Source organism: Strongyloides ratti, scaffold srae_chrx_scaffold0000002, assembly GCF_001040885.1.
Source record: "Strongyloides ratti genome assembly S_ratti_ED321, scaffold srae_chrx_scaffold0000002".
NCBI classification, from domain to species: domain Eukaryota; kingdom Metazoa; phylum Nematoda; class Chromadorea; order Rhabditida; family Strongyloididae; genus Strongyloides; species Strongyloides ratti.
Genome location: NW_020171510.1, coordinates 628,702 through 647,425, shown reverse-complemented (window position 1 = coordinate 647,425; position 18,724 = coordinate 628,702). Strand labels below are relative to the sequence as shown.

Sequence of the window (18,724 nt, the reverse complement as noted above, 5' to 3'; positions counted from 1 at the left end):
ATATCCTTTTAATAATTCTTCTTATATACTATGTATAATTAGTTCAAAAATTAAAAAAGTTAATATATTATAATTGGATATATATATATGCTATATATATATTTATATTATAATAGATATAACAGTTACTAAAATTAACTACCAAGTAAACATATGTTTTTTTTATATTTAACTACAATTTGTGAATTTGATTATTATCTATTAACTTTTTATTTTAATAAACACTTAAGCTTTTGTTTTTGCCATTTCCTTATTTAATACATATTCATATATCTTTTTAAAATTAATATTATCTCTTATGTAGTCATGATATAATATAGTATAGACTTAAAATATTCAAAATCATCTATAAATTAAGACCTACAATGTTAAAAATGAATTGTACATTACCCTATGGATTAAATATAAAAATTTAATTTAATATAATATCTTTTTTTTTTCTTCATTTATTTTAGGTAATAATAAAAGTCATTAGAATAAATTGAAAGAATAGAGTTTTAATAAAATTATTGTTTCATTTTGTAGTTACTTAAGTATATTTTATAGTTAAAAATTGTTATATAGTATTATAGATGTATATTAACATATACATATAATAACTAATTTTCAAGTATATATTTAAGAAAAAAAAAATAAGAAGTTTTTTTTTTCTATAATTAGTTTATAATAAATCATGTTTAGGCATGTTTAACATTCATACTGTATTAAATATCAATGATTATAGGTAGGAAAAAACAATATTAATTGAATTTTTTTTAATAAAAACTATTAATAGTTTGAGAAAAATTAAATTTAATAAGTTATTAGTATATTTCTTTACTGTAATATTATTAGCTAGAAATTAAAAAAGATGTCTAAATTATTAGCACGTCACTTTTAAAAATGTACTTTCTTTTAAAAACATTTTGATGATTTTTTTCTTCATCATTAAATAAACGGCAATATCACAAAGGACAATTTTGGTGATTTTTTTTTAAAATAAAAAAATTTTTTTATCTTTTTTATCCCTCCTATCTTCATTTTTACTAAAGACTTTTTAAATGTCACAATTTTGCTTTATCAACACATTTTATAATCTTCACTTTATTTGCTTTTTGTTACTAAAATTATCCAACTTATACTCGTTAACTTTTAAGTAAGTGTGCTTGTTGATAATAAAGATATAAAGTTTAAAAAAAAATATTGTTTTACAATCATTATAATATTACTATTATTCCTTTTATAGAAAAATATTAAATCTTTAAAAAAAAATTATATTTTTTAACACTTTTGAAAATGGCTATTAATAATGAAACTTTCTTACAAAATATAGAAAAGAATATAGAATATGATAATATTTATACAATAAAACCTATACATGATGAATTTTGGGAGACACATTGTTCTGTAATCACTCCTGAAGAAAGCAGATTTATTATGGTTGGGATTGTCGGAAGTTTGGTTGCAATTATATCAGTTATATTCAATACATTTTTATTCTCAATTCTTATCTCAAGTCGTAATAATCGTTATTCTCAATTACTATATCTTATATTTCTAGCCTTCAGTGATATCTTTTTATCAGGTTTGTCACTTTTTATAAACTTCATACTATTTTTCTAATATCTTACATTTTCATTTTATTAAACTCATTTAAATTTTGAGTTTAAACTTTTTTTTTATCCCAATATAAACATTATTTAAATAATTAAAAATTTTTATTATTTTTTTTTTTTTATTTAATAGTGTTTTTTTTTATGTTTATTAAAATAAAAAATTTTATTACTAAAAAATAATGAAAAAAGATAATAAAAATTAAAACTATAACAATAAAATAATGATCATTAACACTTATTCCCTTATTTTAGCATCTTACATATTGATGTTTCCTGTAAATATTTTTATGGACTATTTTGAGAATGAGTTTATGTCAACTGCTTGGTTTAGTTATGTAAAATACGTTTTTTCAACATGTCATATAACAATGACAGGGTCAGCGCTTTTAATTACATTAGCAACATTTGAACGGTTTTTGACAGTCAAAAAAATTAAGAATAATTTTACAATGGCTCATAGAATAATATTAACGGTAATTGTTTTTATTTTTGCTTTACTAGCAAAAGGACCATTATTTTGGGAATTGATGGTTGAAAATAATTATAATTGTACTGGTGTTACAGCATATATAGTTGGTTTTAATGATTTTGCTAGAGAAGAACCATATAAAACATTTTATACATTTTGGTTTCGTTGTCTTATATCAACATTTTTACCATTTTTTTTAAGTTTTTATTTTAATATACAGATTGTTCTTCAATTACGAAAACAACAGGTAGGAGCAAGGCTTTTTCGCTTCGGAATATCTGAGCATCGTGTAAGTGTTGTTTTAAATGTTGTATTGTCATTTATATTTATTTTTAAAATTTTATATTCCCTATTATTATTAAACAAAGTCAAATTTATTAATAATAAAATGTAGTTTATGTAATTAAAATTCAATATAGTTTTTATTTTTTTTTACATATAAATTTATGAAAAAAAATTTTTTTTATGTTAAATCGAGTTAATGCTTTTTACGAAATTTGATTATATTATAATATTTTACTGGTTTAATATTATCAGAATCTTCCAGCAACTGCTTATGCTACAGTTTTTTTTTACCATCCAAAGCTTAAAAGAAGTTTTATTAATAATATGTTTATACTTATAATAATGAATACATTATTTCAGCATAATATTCGATCAGCAACAAGAATGCTAGTTCTAGTTACTTGTACATATTTGGCATCAAATTTATTAAATGTTATTGTCGCAACATGGGAAGCATTTGATTCTGTTAGTTATAATTACTTCTTAATAATAAAAAAATTTACATTCATTTTTTTTTATTATAGGAATTTTTAACAAGTGAAGAAATAAGACCATATTATACTATATCATCAGATCTTATCTCATTATTAACAGTTTTAGCATGTGCATTAAGATTACCAATATATTATGCTTGTAATCAAAGAATAAGACAAGAAGTAAATCTTAAATTATCAAAAATGTGTTTTTGTAAAAGTTATTTTGATAGATTTCAATTTGAATATGCTCCAACAATAAGATACTTAAATAGTGGTAATGGATATGTTATAAGAAGAAGTAAAAGTAAATTAAGATCACAAAATCAAGATAATCAAAATTTAAATATTCAACAATGTGATGAAAAATGTATAGGTACTGGACTTGACAAAATTGTTTTATCAGTTGCTATGACACATACTATCCCATCAAATTCTTTAGACAAATAAATTATAAAAAAAAAAAAATATATATATATATATGGTTAATAAAATGGATGACATATGGTATACTCATGAAATGAAATTAAATAGTCAACAACAATTTAAACTTTGATTACTCCGAAAATGTACCAAAAGTTCGTAAAAATGAATTATAATAAATTAAAAATGAAAATGATGTGTAAAAATTAATTATAAAAGAATAATATAAAGATAATCTTATAACATTAAAATTTCTTGATTTTTATTATTACTTTTTTTAAAGTATTTAAATTATATATCTATTTTATAAAGGATTATTATATAATTAAACATCTTTTTGTCAAGGTTGTTAAATTACCTGTATTAATTAGTGATAATAAGGTATATTGTAAATATTTAAAATGAATAAGAATTTTAAAATTAAAGAACGAATAACTTTATATTAAAGATCTTTTTATCATTTAATAACATTTTCAAAATACTTCTCCTTAATTTACTATAATTTAATGATAATAAATGAATTATAAAAATGTTTTATAATAATAAAAATTTTAAAACAATATATAATATTTTTGATACCATGTTATAAATATTCTTAACATTTTTGCTAAATATTATTTAAATAAAAAACAAACAAAGTTTAATAATATATATAAAATTTATTAGATTTTTTGGTGATCTTCTATATTTTAATAATATATTATTGTAATTTAAAGCATATTAAAAATAAACGGCTTATTTTTTAGTTACACTTTTTTTTTAATATTTAAATATTGTTAACAATATTTTCTTTTCATTTTTAGATTTTAATATGGCAAAAGAACTTCTATTAGTTCATCTCATTGGTATTGGATTCCTTTTTTTATATTTAGGATTTGATTTAAAAGCTATGATTGAAGAAAATATGTTACATAGTGTTTCACATATTGATCCTAGTAGAATGAATCCATATGCAGGATATTATGGATTATCATTAAATTATGCAACTGGTGCATTTTTAGCACTAATAACATCATTTATTGTTGATATTATTGGAGCTAAATGGAGTATGGTATTATCTGGATTCATTTTTACTATTCATATGGCTTTTTTTATGTTTCTTAATAGTTATGTATATTATATTGTCTCAGCTATAATGGGTCTTGGAAATTCACGTAAGTATAATTTTAATATAAATTAATATATATATATATATTTTTTTTATTATTTATAGTTTCATGGACTGGTCAAGGTGTTTATCTTCGTGAAATAACAACAAAAAATAATTACTTGAGAAATAGTGCAATATGTTGGGCAGTTAATTTAATATCTCTTCCTGTAGGTGGATTATTATTATTATTATTAGAATATTTTATTGGTGATGAATTAATGGATTATATGCCAATTTCAACAATAAGAATCATTATGTGTATTTTTTTGGGAGCTTCTTTTATCAGTTTTATGTTATTTTGTTCTCTTCCAAATAATAGTGGTCCTTTAAAAAGTTTTAATAAAAAGAATTTAATTGATGCATTAAAAAAAAATGTAACAATGATAAAAGATAGAAAAATACAATTACTTATACCATGCTTTTTTTTTATTGGTTATGAAACAGGATACTGGGTTGCAATATATCCAACATGTTTAATATTTTTAAAAACATTAAATTTAGGAAGTGCAATAAAAGTAACAGCATTTTATACAATAGCATGTGGATTGGGGCAAATTCTAATGAGTTTAATTATTTCATTGATATCAAATAAATTTGTAAAAAATGGTTATAAATATTCAATTATATTAGCAGGAATAATACATTTTATAGCATTTACACTTGTTTTCTTTTGTATACCACCAGAATCAAAATATATGTTAACAACAAAAGAAAATTATTTACCTGCAAATACGTTTACAGTAATATTAATATCATTTTTATTTGGTGCAGGTGATAGTGCATGGAATTCAATAAGAACTGGCATTTGTACATCACAATTTAAAAATGAAACAAGTCAAGCTATATCATTATCAAGACTTTTTCAATCATTAGGATGTAGTTTGTCATTTTTATTAGGACCATTATTAAATTTATATATAGAAATGGCAGGTCTTATAATATTATTAATTGTAACATTTATATCATTTTTATATTTAAATCATAATTATTTAGTACATACATTAGTATCAGAAGATGAAAAAAAAAATAATAAAAAAAAAGAAATAATTTATAAGATTGAGTCTGATATTACATTTAAAAATATAGTTTTATAGATATTATTTTGGTTATATTTAATTTAAAAATTAAACGATTGTTAAACGATTATTTATAAAAAATATAAAAAAATTAAAAAACAAAAGTTTTAATTTTATAAAAAAAAAAACAAATTTGAGACAGGATTATTTTATAAATTTAATAATTTAAAATAATTTAATCCTTCAAAGAGATAGATATATATATATGGAATAAAATTTAGAGTTGAAAACCCATAAAATGTTTCGTAACTTTTATCTCTTAAACATTTGTTTTTATTTTCCAAACATTATTTGGCCTATGGTATATTATTTTATGATATTTTTTTTTATAAATTTTTTCTGGAATATGTTATTTTTTGACAATATGAATCAAATATATGTCTATTGTCCGATATCAATTACTTTATTCTTTCATATAACAACCAAATAATAATATTTGCTGTTATTTGTACTTTATTAAGGGAATTTTTTTTCTATTATCAGAAATTTAATTTTCTTTAGTATTGATTTTTTTGAATTTGTTTAACCCATTTTTTGGCTTTTTTTAATTCAAAAAAAAAATTTAATGGTTTCAAACTCTAAAACATAATCCTATATATATATATTGTTTTTTATTCACAAGTAAGGAAAAGGTTTTTTGCTGCTAGTGCTAATGCAAAAGCAGCAAGTGATGCCTCATGAACATTAATATTTGGATTTGAACAAATTGATTCTAATTTATACATAGAATTTTCTAATTTTTGCATCAAAACAACAACTGATTTTCTTTGAAGACTTTTTGGTACACTATTAAGTATATTAAATACTACTGTATTAACGGCCTCACAATGTGGATAAACAAATGGTGATGGTTTTAATAATTCAGTTTGTAAACTTCTAATTGAACTTGTTAAATCATCCACAAAACGTACAATTTTTGTTTTTGATAATCCATCTTTTAATTGACGAGATTTTTCACTTTTTGGTGGTGTTGTTTTTTCTGAAAGAATATTACTATATGAATTATCTTTTTGTATTGGTATATTATGTGATGAAACATATTTTTCATTATATTCTATATTTGTCATATAATCTATGTCATTTTCAGAGGGAAGATACCCTTTAAAAGTATTACTATTATTTTGTTGCAAATGTGATGGCGATTGTGGTACCATATTCCTTTGTAATGAGTAGTTAGTATTAAAAACTTGTGTAACATTAGATGAATGACCATTATTAGATGGAAATGTTGAATTTTTTGGTAAAAATGCATTCGTTTGATTGGAAAATTGAGTATCTTTCATATAAACATGTGCACGTAACCTAGATAAATCATTTTGAAGTGTTGTGTTCTCTTCAATTACACAGTCAATTTTTTCTTGCATTATTTTCATTTCTCTATAAAATTAAAGGTTATTAAAGAATTTTAAAAAATGAATAGTTTATGAGAAAAAAAAAGTCATTTACCTTGAAAATGAAATAATTACATCTGACAGATTGTTAATTGTTTCCGTTTGTTTTTTTACCACATTTTGTAATATTTCAACTTCTTTATTACAAATAATATCTGATCCAAATTTTTGTTGTAAAGGAGATTGTGTTTTAGATATTTTTCTTTCACTAAATCTACTTGATGATTCTGGAGATGGAACACTAGCACATTCATCATAATCATGATTACTATAATTTTTTTCACTTGACTTTTGTGATGTTCTTAATTCTGTCTTTAAACTTTTTCTTATTGTATTTTTTTCATCCTTACCATAGTATCTTTTTTTTGTTTCTTTTAAATGACATACTAATAAATATACAAAAGCATTACTATCAAATTTAGCTAATTTTTGTCTTCTTTGATTTCTAAATGAAGGAAGTAATGGATTTAATGGTAAAAATGAAGATATAACATTAACAATGGATCCTAATTTTTCATGACGTTCTTTTGTTTCGGCATACCATATTTTTTCATTAATACGTCTTTCAACCTATATATACATATAATTTTTATAAAAATTATAATAAAAAAAAAATACCTCATCAAAGATATCCTGAGAAATGTTAATAAATAAATCATTATTTTGATTAGTATATTTTTTAATAACTAATTTTTGTCTATCATTTAATTGCGATCCAACAATATCTGGTATAAGAAAATGGGTATTTTTATTATGTTTTGGCATTTTACCACATAAAAACCATGAAATCTTATCCGACATTTCAAATTCTATTTCCAATAAACGTGTTAATAAATCAATATTACCTTTTTGTTGACATATGTCTTTAGGTGTTTCTTCTTTATTATTACTAAAATATAAATTAGCACCATATATACATAATAATTCAACTTGTTTTAATTGTCCTTCCTTAACAGCTATATGTAAAGGTGTCTCTCCAGTTTCACAATTAACATAATTTGGATTAGCTCCATGAATTAATAATCGAAAGGTTGTTTCAACATGACATGTTCGTACACATGCAAATAATTGCATATCTAAATCATTTTGATTTTCATTAACTCCTTTTGAAGCAAATTTTTTTTCAACATACTTATCTTTAATAAATCGTTCTTTTATTGGTGTTACAGTACTATCTGGTTTTGGTTTAATAAAATGTTTCTGATTAGTATGATCATTTTGTGATGGATCTGTTAAAAAATATTCCCAAACATTATTAGAACCATTTGCATAAAGATACAATATTAATTCTAAACGATATGGACTCCAATAACTTTTTTGAAGTGATGTTACTTGGCTAATATGTCGTCCTATAAAAAAAAAATTTGACGTTATTAATAAAATAAAATATATATTAAATACCAAGGTCTCTGTGAATTGAAGCACAGTCATTACATAAAAGTACAGCTAAATTTACTGATGCCCATGTTGGTTTTTCTGCGTCACAATCAGCACATTTCCAGGATGAAAACATTGCATGATCTAAAATTATTATTAATTTAAAAAAATTAAACTTACTATTATATATTGTCATGATTAAATAATTTTATATAATAACTATACACCTAAAATTCATAATTAATTTTCCATTTTTGAAATTCATATAGAATAAAATATAAAAAAAAAAGTTATTAATATATACACCGATATGAAAGATCAATATATAAATTCAAAATTTTTACAACAAATATTTAAGTGTATAATTTTTGACATATACAAAGTAATAATTAAAGAAAATGAATACAAAGAAATAGTGTATTTATATAATTATTATTGTTATAGTATAATTTATAAGGAATAAAAAATATTATATGAATATATTTTATAAATAAAAATTAAAAAGATAAATTATCTGAGAATATGATGACGAAAAAAAAAATTAATAAATAAAAAAGTATCAAAATTTTTATTTTAATTATAATTATTTAAAAAAAAAAATATTTAATATATATATTAACTGTTTATAATTTGTATTATACTATAATTAATATTGGTTTAATATCATTAAAAAGTAATCTATACCATAATATCTTCAGTTAATCTTTAGTTACGGCTTGGTCAAGGTAAGATATGTATTTTCCTCTTTACAAAGTTGTAATATCCATTGTTTATTTTTAATACCCCTACAGTTCAATCGATGAGTATAGTAAGGATTAATATTTATAACCTGCTGTTCAAGTTAAGAAACTAACTATAAACTTTCTTTTGCTATAATAGCCATCAAAAAGTATTATAAAGCGAGGCTGTAAAATGTTATTTTAATGACATTCCTGTGTATTAATATATATATTATTGCTTTTTTTTTAATAAATCAACATTTAATTCAAGAATGATTGAATATATTGATAAAAATATAAAATAAGGTCACTTATAATTGACTTCTTTTTCAAGTTATTTCAAAAATTTCAAAAGAAAAAATTTTACCAAAAAAAAGGATGATTTATTTTTACATAATATTATTTTTAAAAATATTTCTTTTAATCAATTACTTTTAAATATTTTTTTTTTTTTTGTTCATTTATAACAATGTTCTATATCAATACATATATAAATATTATATTTTTTATTGTATACATTTATATGTAATCATACTTTGTATTTAACTTCTTTTCTTTTTTTTTTTTTTCTAAAATCATTTTGTTTTTCATAAATTTATCATACTTTTTATTGTATTTCTAAAACAAAGAATACTTATATTAAATAGTACGCCGCGTAAAAGACAACACTTGCGGCAACTTCTTTACATTTTTATTTATACTTTTTCATTCTTCTATTAGTAGGAAAAAAAAAATTTAAATTATTTTAACCCCTCTATTATTATGAAGGGAACGAACTTGAATATCACTTTATAGGAAAAATAATTTAAGATGAGTGTTACTTGCTCTTTTTTCCCTCTCTTTTTAATGTTTTAACATTTATTAGTTTATACCTCTATAATATATTACTATTAACATTTTAATATTATTTCTTTAAAAAAATTACTGACCTGGCGCGAAAAAAAAAAGCACATATGTACCTTCATAATGTCTCCCTACGAATGAATGTTGAAAAATAAAATACACTTTTTTTTTTATGAGCATTTATAAAACACAATTTATATTTTGCATTTCAATAAAAGTGCAAATGAAGGAAAAAAAAAGTTTTCCAAAAAGTACATTTTGTTGAGTTGTAATTCTAATGCTATTATCATCATCGTTAAACAATGAAAATTAAAAATAAAAAATATAGGCTCTGTTTTGTTTCACAGATAAAATGATATAAACAACTTTCTTTATAACTATAAAATATCTGATAAAATTTTTTTTAATTCAATTACACGTATATTTTTAACAATGAAATGTCAAATACTATTAGATTAGTTATCTTATAAAATATTTTTAATTTACAATATCTATTCTCTAATCTTAATTTTTTTTTTACAATAGTTTTTTTTTTATTAAAAGTATTTTCTATATATATTTTAATTATTTTACCATCTATCAAAGTATTTTATCTTAACATTATACTATCTATAAAATTTGAATTTCATTATTTTTTAATTAATATGCAAAAAAGGCAAATAAAAAATAATTGTATAGGGTGTAATTTATTACTTTAATAAATTTAAATTGAGATGAAATATTTCTTTTTCTTTTAGGGAAAAGTACATTTTATGAGAAAATGAATCTAATAATGTTGGCCTTGTTTCATCGGATTGCTTGAATAAATATGCAAGCATTTGATACATTTATATGTATATATTTTATTTTGATGATATAAAATGTAATTTTATGTATTAGAAAAAAAAAACTTATATATATTATATAAACATTCTTCTGTTTCATATCTTTGTCAGTTTCATAAGTTGTTAGATTGACATTTTAATTTCATATCATTCTTTTCATGATGTTTATATGAAATTTAGTAATATTATATGAAAATAATATTAATGTTGATATGTCCTTGTTCCTATACTTAAAGCTGTGTTTAATATATGTATACGTATTCATATAGTTACTATGGTATATATAAGATGTGTAAAATATTACGTTCCCTCTAGAATAGGCAATCTTTTTTGGAGGTGTGTACTTTTTCTTTTGGCAAATGGTTGGTAGGATGAGTAAAAAAATATACTGCCAATAAGATATACCATTTTTCATTGTGGATATATATCTTCAAAAACGCCTACTACTAATTGAGTATGTATAAATGGTAATTTTTTGACTACTAACATCATTTTATTTTTCTCCCCTTTTACGAAATACATTCTTTATTAGATATATGCCATCATACTTTATATTAGTTAAGTAATATATATATATATATATTTATATATAGGTCCTACTTTTACATAACCATCTGAGAAGATAGAGGTCTATGCGCTTACAAATAATATATATATTTATATATGTTAGTCATTCCAAGTTGCTTAACAATTTATCGTTCTCCTGTATCTGCGACAATGTAGTCATCAGTTCTGCCATCCTATAACACCTAGGGGGCGGATAAAAGTGTAAATAATATGAAGCCATGCCCACAGCTAGTAAAATGTATAACACTTCCAGACTATTTCATCTTCTAGTCAACATTGATAGTCATTATTCTATTTAGTGGCATTGTTGGTAGTTAGTGAACATTTTTATTCTCTCCTCGAGAGAAAATAATAATGTTTTTAACAATCAATGTTCTATAGGGATATTTTTTTTTTATCTAAGTTGTATCTTCATATGAATGAATTTATAATTACAGTATTGATATGTGGGTGACAGATTTTAAATTCATGTACCCGTAATCCAATGCTGCAATTATTTTTTCATCAAGAAAGGTCCTCTTAGAGTTTATCAATATTTATTTTAAAAGTTATTTCATTAAAAAAAAATACATAAAAAATGATTACTTTTTGTCTGTAATAAAATTATTTTGTTATTGTTTAAAAAAAGAACAAAAAGGTAAGTATATAATTTTTTTTTTATAAAATATGTTAAATTTAAATAAAAGATTGTATTTTTTTATTATAATAAAAATTTTTTTTTCCTTTATGTTACATAAAATGTATTGATTATTAAACATCACTTTTATGCAAAAGGGTTCCTCTCTTCTCTTAGTATTTGATTTTATTTTTCGTGAAAAAAAAAACTCTAAGAGCATTATTTTTGCATCAGATGTGCATTAAAAATGTACACAATATCATGTCCTATGATATTATGTAAAATAGTTTATATTAATTTCACATTTTATCTAGTAAAATAGAAATGATATAATTATTTCTTTATCAAACTAATGTGCGCCTCACTTTTAAATAAGAGTATGAACAAATTAGCATACATATAATCTTTATTTATGATAACAATTTATTCTTTCTTCATAAAGATAGTAGTTTTATTTTTATTGCTATAACATTGAAAAAAGCTTTAAACAATTGTATAAATACAATAAATTTTGTTTTTTATTATCTTTAAGAATAGAGTAATAATGGATGAAAAATTTATCATTTTAAAGATATTCCATTAAATAAATATTTTATTTACAAGTAAAGAAAAAAAAAAGAAATAACCATTTTTGCATTTTATAATTATTCAAAGGATGTATAAAAAATAAGCAAAAATATATATTATTGTTCTTTATTAGTATAGTTTAAAATAAAAATTTGATCTTCAATAGATTAAAAAATATTGTTTAGAATTTTTTTTTCTCATAATTAATATTTATTTTGTAAATTATTATTGATATTTTTCATTATCTAGATATACAAATATCTATATACCAGATGTTGAAGTAATTTTGAGCACTATTTACATTGATTTAAAATGTGTATTCTTAAAATTGTAATGTTAACCTACGATATCAAAATTTAAAAGAAGTATGATTTTTATGGTAATATTTCATTTTTATGATTTTTATTATGAAGAGATAATTTTTTCCGCGTTTCAAAACATTTTCCACAATCTTTACAATCATAAGAATACTTTTTATGTTGTCCCATATGAAGATTATGATCAAATGAACTATAAAAATGTTGATTGCATTTAGTACACTTTTTAGTTGAATTGGTTAAAAAGTTATTTAATGTAAATAAATTATCATCTAATGGTATATTATAAGGTATTTTATTTGTTTGAGAAGTTTTAATTGAATTTATCATCTAAAATTACTAAGTGTTTCATACAAAAAAAATAAAGTTTTTACTTTAACTAACCATTAAATGATGATTGATATGATTTTGGTATTCATAATTAGTATTAAATGTTTGATAACATATTGAACACATAGCATAACCGAGATCACTTATTAAATCTTCATAATTTAATAAAAATTTATTTTTATTTCTTAATATTCTTTCTTTTTTATAAATAATTTTTTTGTTATTAAAATGATTTTGACATGAATCATTGTCCATTAACGTGGTTGTTGCTTTGGTAATATCAAATGAATAAAATTGTTTTGGATAATGATCAACAATATGATGAATCATATCAATGTGTTTTAGAAATGTTTTTTTACAAATTCTACAGCTACCAATAACTTTTAAATTTTTGACCAAAACATCATCTTTTTTGTCATGTAAATATAAAGGAACATTATTTTTTGATGGGGAAAATAAAAAATTAGCTTTTTCTTGTAAAATATAATTGTTTATATAAGTATTGTTATAAACAGTTGTCGTAAGAGCATCTAATAGCGCAATGGTTGATGATAAATTTTCATGAGACGTCATAGAGTATATTTTAATAAAAAAAAACAAAATATATATTTACTTTATTAAAATTTTCTTTTTATAAATGAATGTAAAATGTTAAAGATATTTTTTTTATATATCTTTTAACTGTCAAAAATAAACCTTCACTACTGGTATCATTTAACCTCGAAGCACATATATATAGCTTTAAGGTAAAACAGAAAAAAGATCATTTTTTAAAACATTATTCTAATCAAAAAAAAATTTTTTTTCTTAAGGGAAATATAAATAAAATACATATTTCGTCATCATTCTGTGCATTCCAAGAAATGTAATTTTTTATAAGAAAAAGAGCTAACACTTTGAATTGTAATATAATATTTATAAAATAAAATATGTATGTAAATAAAAAATTAATAATATTGTAATAGATGTTGATGTTTGTATAAAATTTACAAAACTTTAGTTATATTTAAAATTTGCCACCAAAGAAACTTTTATTTTGATTAGATAACTTATTTAATTTTTCACTATACAACTTAATTTTAAAGAATGAATTATTTACTAAAAATAAATTTAACTCTAACTTACAAGTTACAAATTAATGTAACTTATTATTTTTCTTCTCAACTTCACTTTGTTTTAAAAAATAAATTATCTTTTTTTATTAAAAATGTTTTTTTTTAACTTAAATAAGTATAATTAATTTTTATATTCCTTTTAAATAACATAATTTTATAATCAATAAAAAAAAGACTTTTAATAAAATTAAACATTTTTTTGTTAATCTACTTTATCTTTATTTTAAAAGTATTTTTTTTTAATTTTAATTATTTGATTATTTAAAAAATGCATAGATCATTCCAAGATCATTTTTTTACCAAATATCTTCTATCATCAATTAGCTTCCAATTGATTCTTTATGTTTATTGCACTTAAGCTAAAATAATATTATTTTGAAGGGTGAAAGATAAATAGTTATTTAAAACACCATCATTTTGACATCTTGTGATAGAAAGATATTTTTATACATAAAAACGTCAGAAAAATTGATAAAATAATTTTTAAAAAGACAAAAACAATAATAAAATTATATAGCTAATCTTATAATTTAAAGTCTATTATTTTATAAAAATTAAAATTATTAGTAAACTTTTTAGTTTCTGTATTTATTTATGTTAAATAATAAGGTGGTAATTAGATAATGTCATTTCTATTCATCATCAAATATCATAAAATTACTTTTTTTTTAGTAATTATTTAAAATATTTAATAAAATTGCAAACTTAACGATTCATTAAATGTCATTTGACATACAATTTTCATACAAAATGAATATTTGAAATTTTTTAACCATCTAAATGAAATGTATTTTTAAAGAATATATAAAATAACTTTCTTTTTTTTAATAAAATTTTATTATATATTTCTATACATAATGAATATATAACTTTTGTAATTGTATATAAAATTATCTAAATATATCAAAGATGAACAATTTATTTATAAAAAAAAAATATGATTAAATTAGGTAGTGATAATATTAAAAAATTTATAAACCAAAAATCTTTCTGGCATATAAAAATAATGTTTTTTTTAACTAAAAATAAAAACAAACACGATAATAAAGTTTTATACATGTTTTTTTTAAATATTCAACTTTTTTATATAATCATATATATCCAAATTTTAAAATTAAATATAAATTTAAAATGATATAATATTTATCATGTGATTTTTTTAGTATTAAGATATCTTTCTCTCTATCTCTTTTCCACCATGTGCTTGATGTACACTTATTTTCAATTAACTTTGAAACATTCTTTATTTAACTATAAATATTTATAATACCATAATGCAATCACGTGTTTACTGTTGTTAATCAGATGGTTATTGCTTTTTTTAAATTTATTCAACAGTTTAATTTATGAATTACTAATAATTTACTAATTAAAAAACGTGTATAATTTTTTATTAAAATAATTAATAAAAATTTTTATCATAGTTCTTTTTGTTTTATATTTTATATTATGTCACCTTGAAATTTTGAGAATTAGCAATAGTACTTCTATCTTTTATTATAATAATTATCTTATCATTTAATAATATATGATAAATGATAATCTTTTTGAAAGAATTATACATTTAAAAAAAAAAAAAATTTGTGATAGGGATAAAAAAAATTTTTAATATATATAAAGTATTATATATAATTATAAAATTATATATCTTGATAATAAATGGTATACATTATTTAGTAAAATGTAGACATTTAAAAAAATTTTAATTTCTAATATTGGCAATTTGTAGAATTTATGTAATAAAAAGCAGACGATATTCTTCGCGTCAAGACCAAAACACTTTTTATAATAAAGGAAGTATTTTTGCTAAACTTTTTCATCTTTTTTTACTATTGTTTTTTTTTTTTAATTAATAATATATTTTAAAAAAAAAAATTTTATATAACTTTTAAGACATTTAATTCATTCATTTAACTATTAAGTGATATATTTAATCATAAACATATTTATTAATTACATTTAACACTAATATTTTTTTTTTTTTGCATTTCTATACACATTTTATTAAAACGCTATTCTTTTATTATAAAAAGTACTTATCATTATTCCAATTAAAAACAATATTATATTCATTCATTCTTTTTCTTATCTTTATTTAACACTTTTTATTGTTTTTTATTTAGTAATACTATATAATAATTAAAAAATATATATATATATTTATATGATAGTTTATGTTAAAAAGTTTATTATAGGTATATGAATTTATAAATTGTCATACGATAAAAAAATTAATACTACTTTTATTAACATGCATAGTCACACATCAAATAACTTATTATCAACGAATGACATTAGTTTATCATTTGCTGGTTGTGGATTTTTGTGTATTTATCATGCTGGAGTATGTGCTGCTATTAAAGAATATGCTCCACAGTTAGCTAGAAATAAAATATGTGGTGCTTCAGCCGGTTCAATTGCGGCAACATTTTTACTTTGTGATATATGTATATCAAAAGCAACAAGTAATATTCTTCAAGTTGTTACACAAGCACGTTCTCGAGCACTTGGAGCATTACATCCATCATTTAATCTTTTACAACTTGTTAGAGATGGTTTAGAATTAGCACTTCCTGATAATGCACATGAACTTTGTTCTGGTAAATTATATATATCATTAACAAGAGTTAAAGATCATCAAAATGTTATTGTTTCACAATATGATACAAGAGAAGAACTTATACAGGTATTATTTTTTTTTATATTATAATTTTTATAAATAAAGTTATTTTTAGGCTATTATATGTAGTTGTTTTATACCATTTTATTGTGGAAGAGTACCACCAAAATTTAGAGGTGAACAATATGTTGACGGTGGAATCTCTTTAAATCAACCAATTATAGATGATAATAGTATAACAATTTCTCCTTTCAGTGGAGAAAGTGATATTTGTCCTATGGATGAAGATAGTCAAAGTTTTTTTAGTTTTGATTTTACGGGAACTAATATTAGATTTACAACAAAAAATTTATATAGAATAACTGTTTGTTTGATACCACCTAATACTGAAATATGTTCAAGAATATGTAGACAAGGTTTTGAAGATGCATTACGTTATTTAAGTAGGAATGGTTTTGCACCATGTTCAAGATGTCTATCAATACGATCAAATGCAATATTAATGGAAACACAGGAAGAAAATGAAAAGGAAATAACATTTAGTAAAACAAAAACATCAATACAAAATAATATACAAAGTAGAAAAAGAAATATTTCAGTAAGATCATCAAGTGCTAGACTTCGTATTGAAAGTGAATGTGGTGAATGTAACGATAAAGTTGATAATACAACTGTTTATCTACCGGAAGGTAAAATGCTTTTTCCAAAAGCTTTAGTTAAATTATTTAATGATTGTTCAGATAAAGAATCACAATTAATGGAATATTTAACATCATTTAGAGTTGTTAAATTAATAACATACTTTGTTAAACCATCAATAAAACCTTTTGAACAATTAATAACAATTATCATAAATGTACGTAAATGGATATCAGATTATAATCTTAGTGATTATTTCACAGCAAGATTTTCGCAAATTTTTGATTTTCTTTGGAATGAAATATATAAACAAAAAGCAAATTATACGGATAAAATGTCATATCAAGTTGTTTTAACAGGTTTTGATTCAAAAAGACATTATGTTTATGTTAAAGAAAAAGAAAAACAAGTATCATTAAGTCCAGAAGCAATAATGGAATTAAAATTATTACGTCAATGTGATTTAATGAAAAGAAAAGTTTTAAGAAAAGTTTCATTACCAAATGAAAATAATGATGTTCTTAAGATTCTTGATGATAATGTTATGTCATTTGATGCAGATGTTGATTCTTTATCAAGTTTAGTTAAATTTACCAATGAACGAGAAGCTATATTAACATATCATTATAAAGATGAAGAAGATAATATTAAAGTATGTGAAATATTTGATATTGATCATTCAAAACAACATTTTTGTAAAAATCATCCTTCACGTAATATAAAAGGTTTTGTATCTGGATGTAATATATCAAATAATGTAAGAAATAAAATTTTACCAAATATAAGAGAAGAAAATCGAAGTCAATGTGATAAAGAAAGTCAAAATAATTTACTTTTAAAAGATGATATTGATGATTATTATATGGATGTTGATTCATCTGACTCAGGACATTCAGTTTCAGAAGATATAACATCATCTAATATTACAACTTTTATGTTAGATTCAGATACAGAAGCACCAATTGAAAAAAGAATACGGAAATTAGGACATTCATTAAATAGTAAATCAGTTGAACAAACTTTAAATACTAGTTTAAATAGTTTGTCATCAGATTCAGAAACAGACAACAACGATCTCCTTTTTCACCCAACAAAAAATACTCAAAGATATTGCTCGAATTATAATGTTGAACAAAAACAATCAGACGGTTTTTAATAAATTGTTTTTATTACTACACATACATTTAAAATCAAGTGGATTAATAAGTTTCTTTTTTGTTTTAATTAAATGATTAATTATATTTAAAATATAGTCTAAAATAAAGTAAAAAAATAAACAATTAATATTATTTTTTTCAATAATAAAAATATACAGAAGTTTATTTTTA

The 18,724-nt window shown here is 20.9% G+C and overlaps 5 protein-coding genes across 5 annotated transcripts; 3 read left to right on the top strand and 2 right to left on the bottom strand.

Moving 5' to 3' along the window:
* Window positions 1–1,275: 1,275 nt before the first annotated feature.
* Window positions 1,276–3,272, top strand: SRAE_X000114200 (GPCR, rhodopsin-like, 7TM domain-containing protein; the record flags this gene model as incomplete). The annotated part of the gene is made up of 4 exons (XM_024645630.1): window positions 1,276–1,564; window positions 1,848–2,353; window positions 2,710–2,814; window positions 2,874–3,272. The coding sequence occupies 4 exons, from the start codon at window positions 1,276–1,278 to the stop codon at window positions 3,270–3,272; spliced, it is 1,299 nt and encodes a 432-aa protein (XP_024498605.1).
* A 784-nt stretch (window positions 3,273–4,056) lies between these two features.
* SRAE_X000114100 (UNC93-like protein MFSD11) lies at window positions 4,057–5,489 on the top strand (the record flags this gene model as incomplete). The annotated part of the gene is made up of 2 exons (XM_024645619.1): window positions 4,057–4,399; window positions 4,459–5,489. 2 exons carry the CDS (start codon window positions 4,057–4,059, stop codon window positions 5,487–5,489), a joined length of 1,374 nt encoding a protein of 457 aa, XP_024498604.1.
* Window positions 5,490–6,082: 593 nt separating this feature from the next.
* Window positions 6,083–8,435, bottom strand: SRAE_X000114000 (Git; the record flags this gene model as incomplete). Its single annotated transcript, XM_024645608.1, has 6 exons — window positions 6,083–6,848; window positions 6,918–7,432; window positions 7,481–7,671; window positions 7,708–8,211; window positions 8,264–8,383; window positions 8,420–8,435. 6 exons carry the CDS (start codon window positions 8,433–8,435, stop codon window positions 6,083–6,085), a joined length of 2,112 nt encoding a protein of 703 aa, XP_024498603.1.
* A 4,314-nt stretch (window positions 8,436–12,749) lies between these two features.
* Window positions 12,750–13,595, bottom strand: SRAE_X000113900 (Zinc finger, C2H2 domain and Zinc finger C2H2-type/integrase DNA-binding domain and Zinc finger,C2H2-like domain-containing protein; the record flags this gene model as incomplete). The annotated part of the gene is made up of 2 exons (XM_024645597.1): window positions 12,750–13,022; window positions 13,077–13,595. 2 exons carry the CDS (start codon window positions 13,593–13,595, stop codon window positions 12,750–12,752), a joined length of 792 nt encoding a protein of 263 aa, XP_024498602.1.
* Window positions 13,596–16,388: 2,793 nt separating this feature from the next.
* SRAE_X000113800 (Patatin/Phospholipase A2-related domain and Acyl transferase/acyl hydrolase/lysophospholipase domain-containing protein) lies at window positions 16,389–18,552 on the top strand (the record flags this gene model as incomplete). Its single annotated transcript, XM_024645586.1, has 3 exons — window positions 16,389–16,823; window positions 16,873–17,446; window positions 17,498–18,552. 3 exons carry the CDS (start codon window positions 16,389–16,391, stop codon window positions 18,550–18,552), a joined length of 2,064 nt encoding a protein of 687 aa, XP_024498601.1.
* Between the last annotated feature and the right edge of the window lie 172 nt (window positions 18,553–18,724).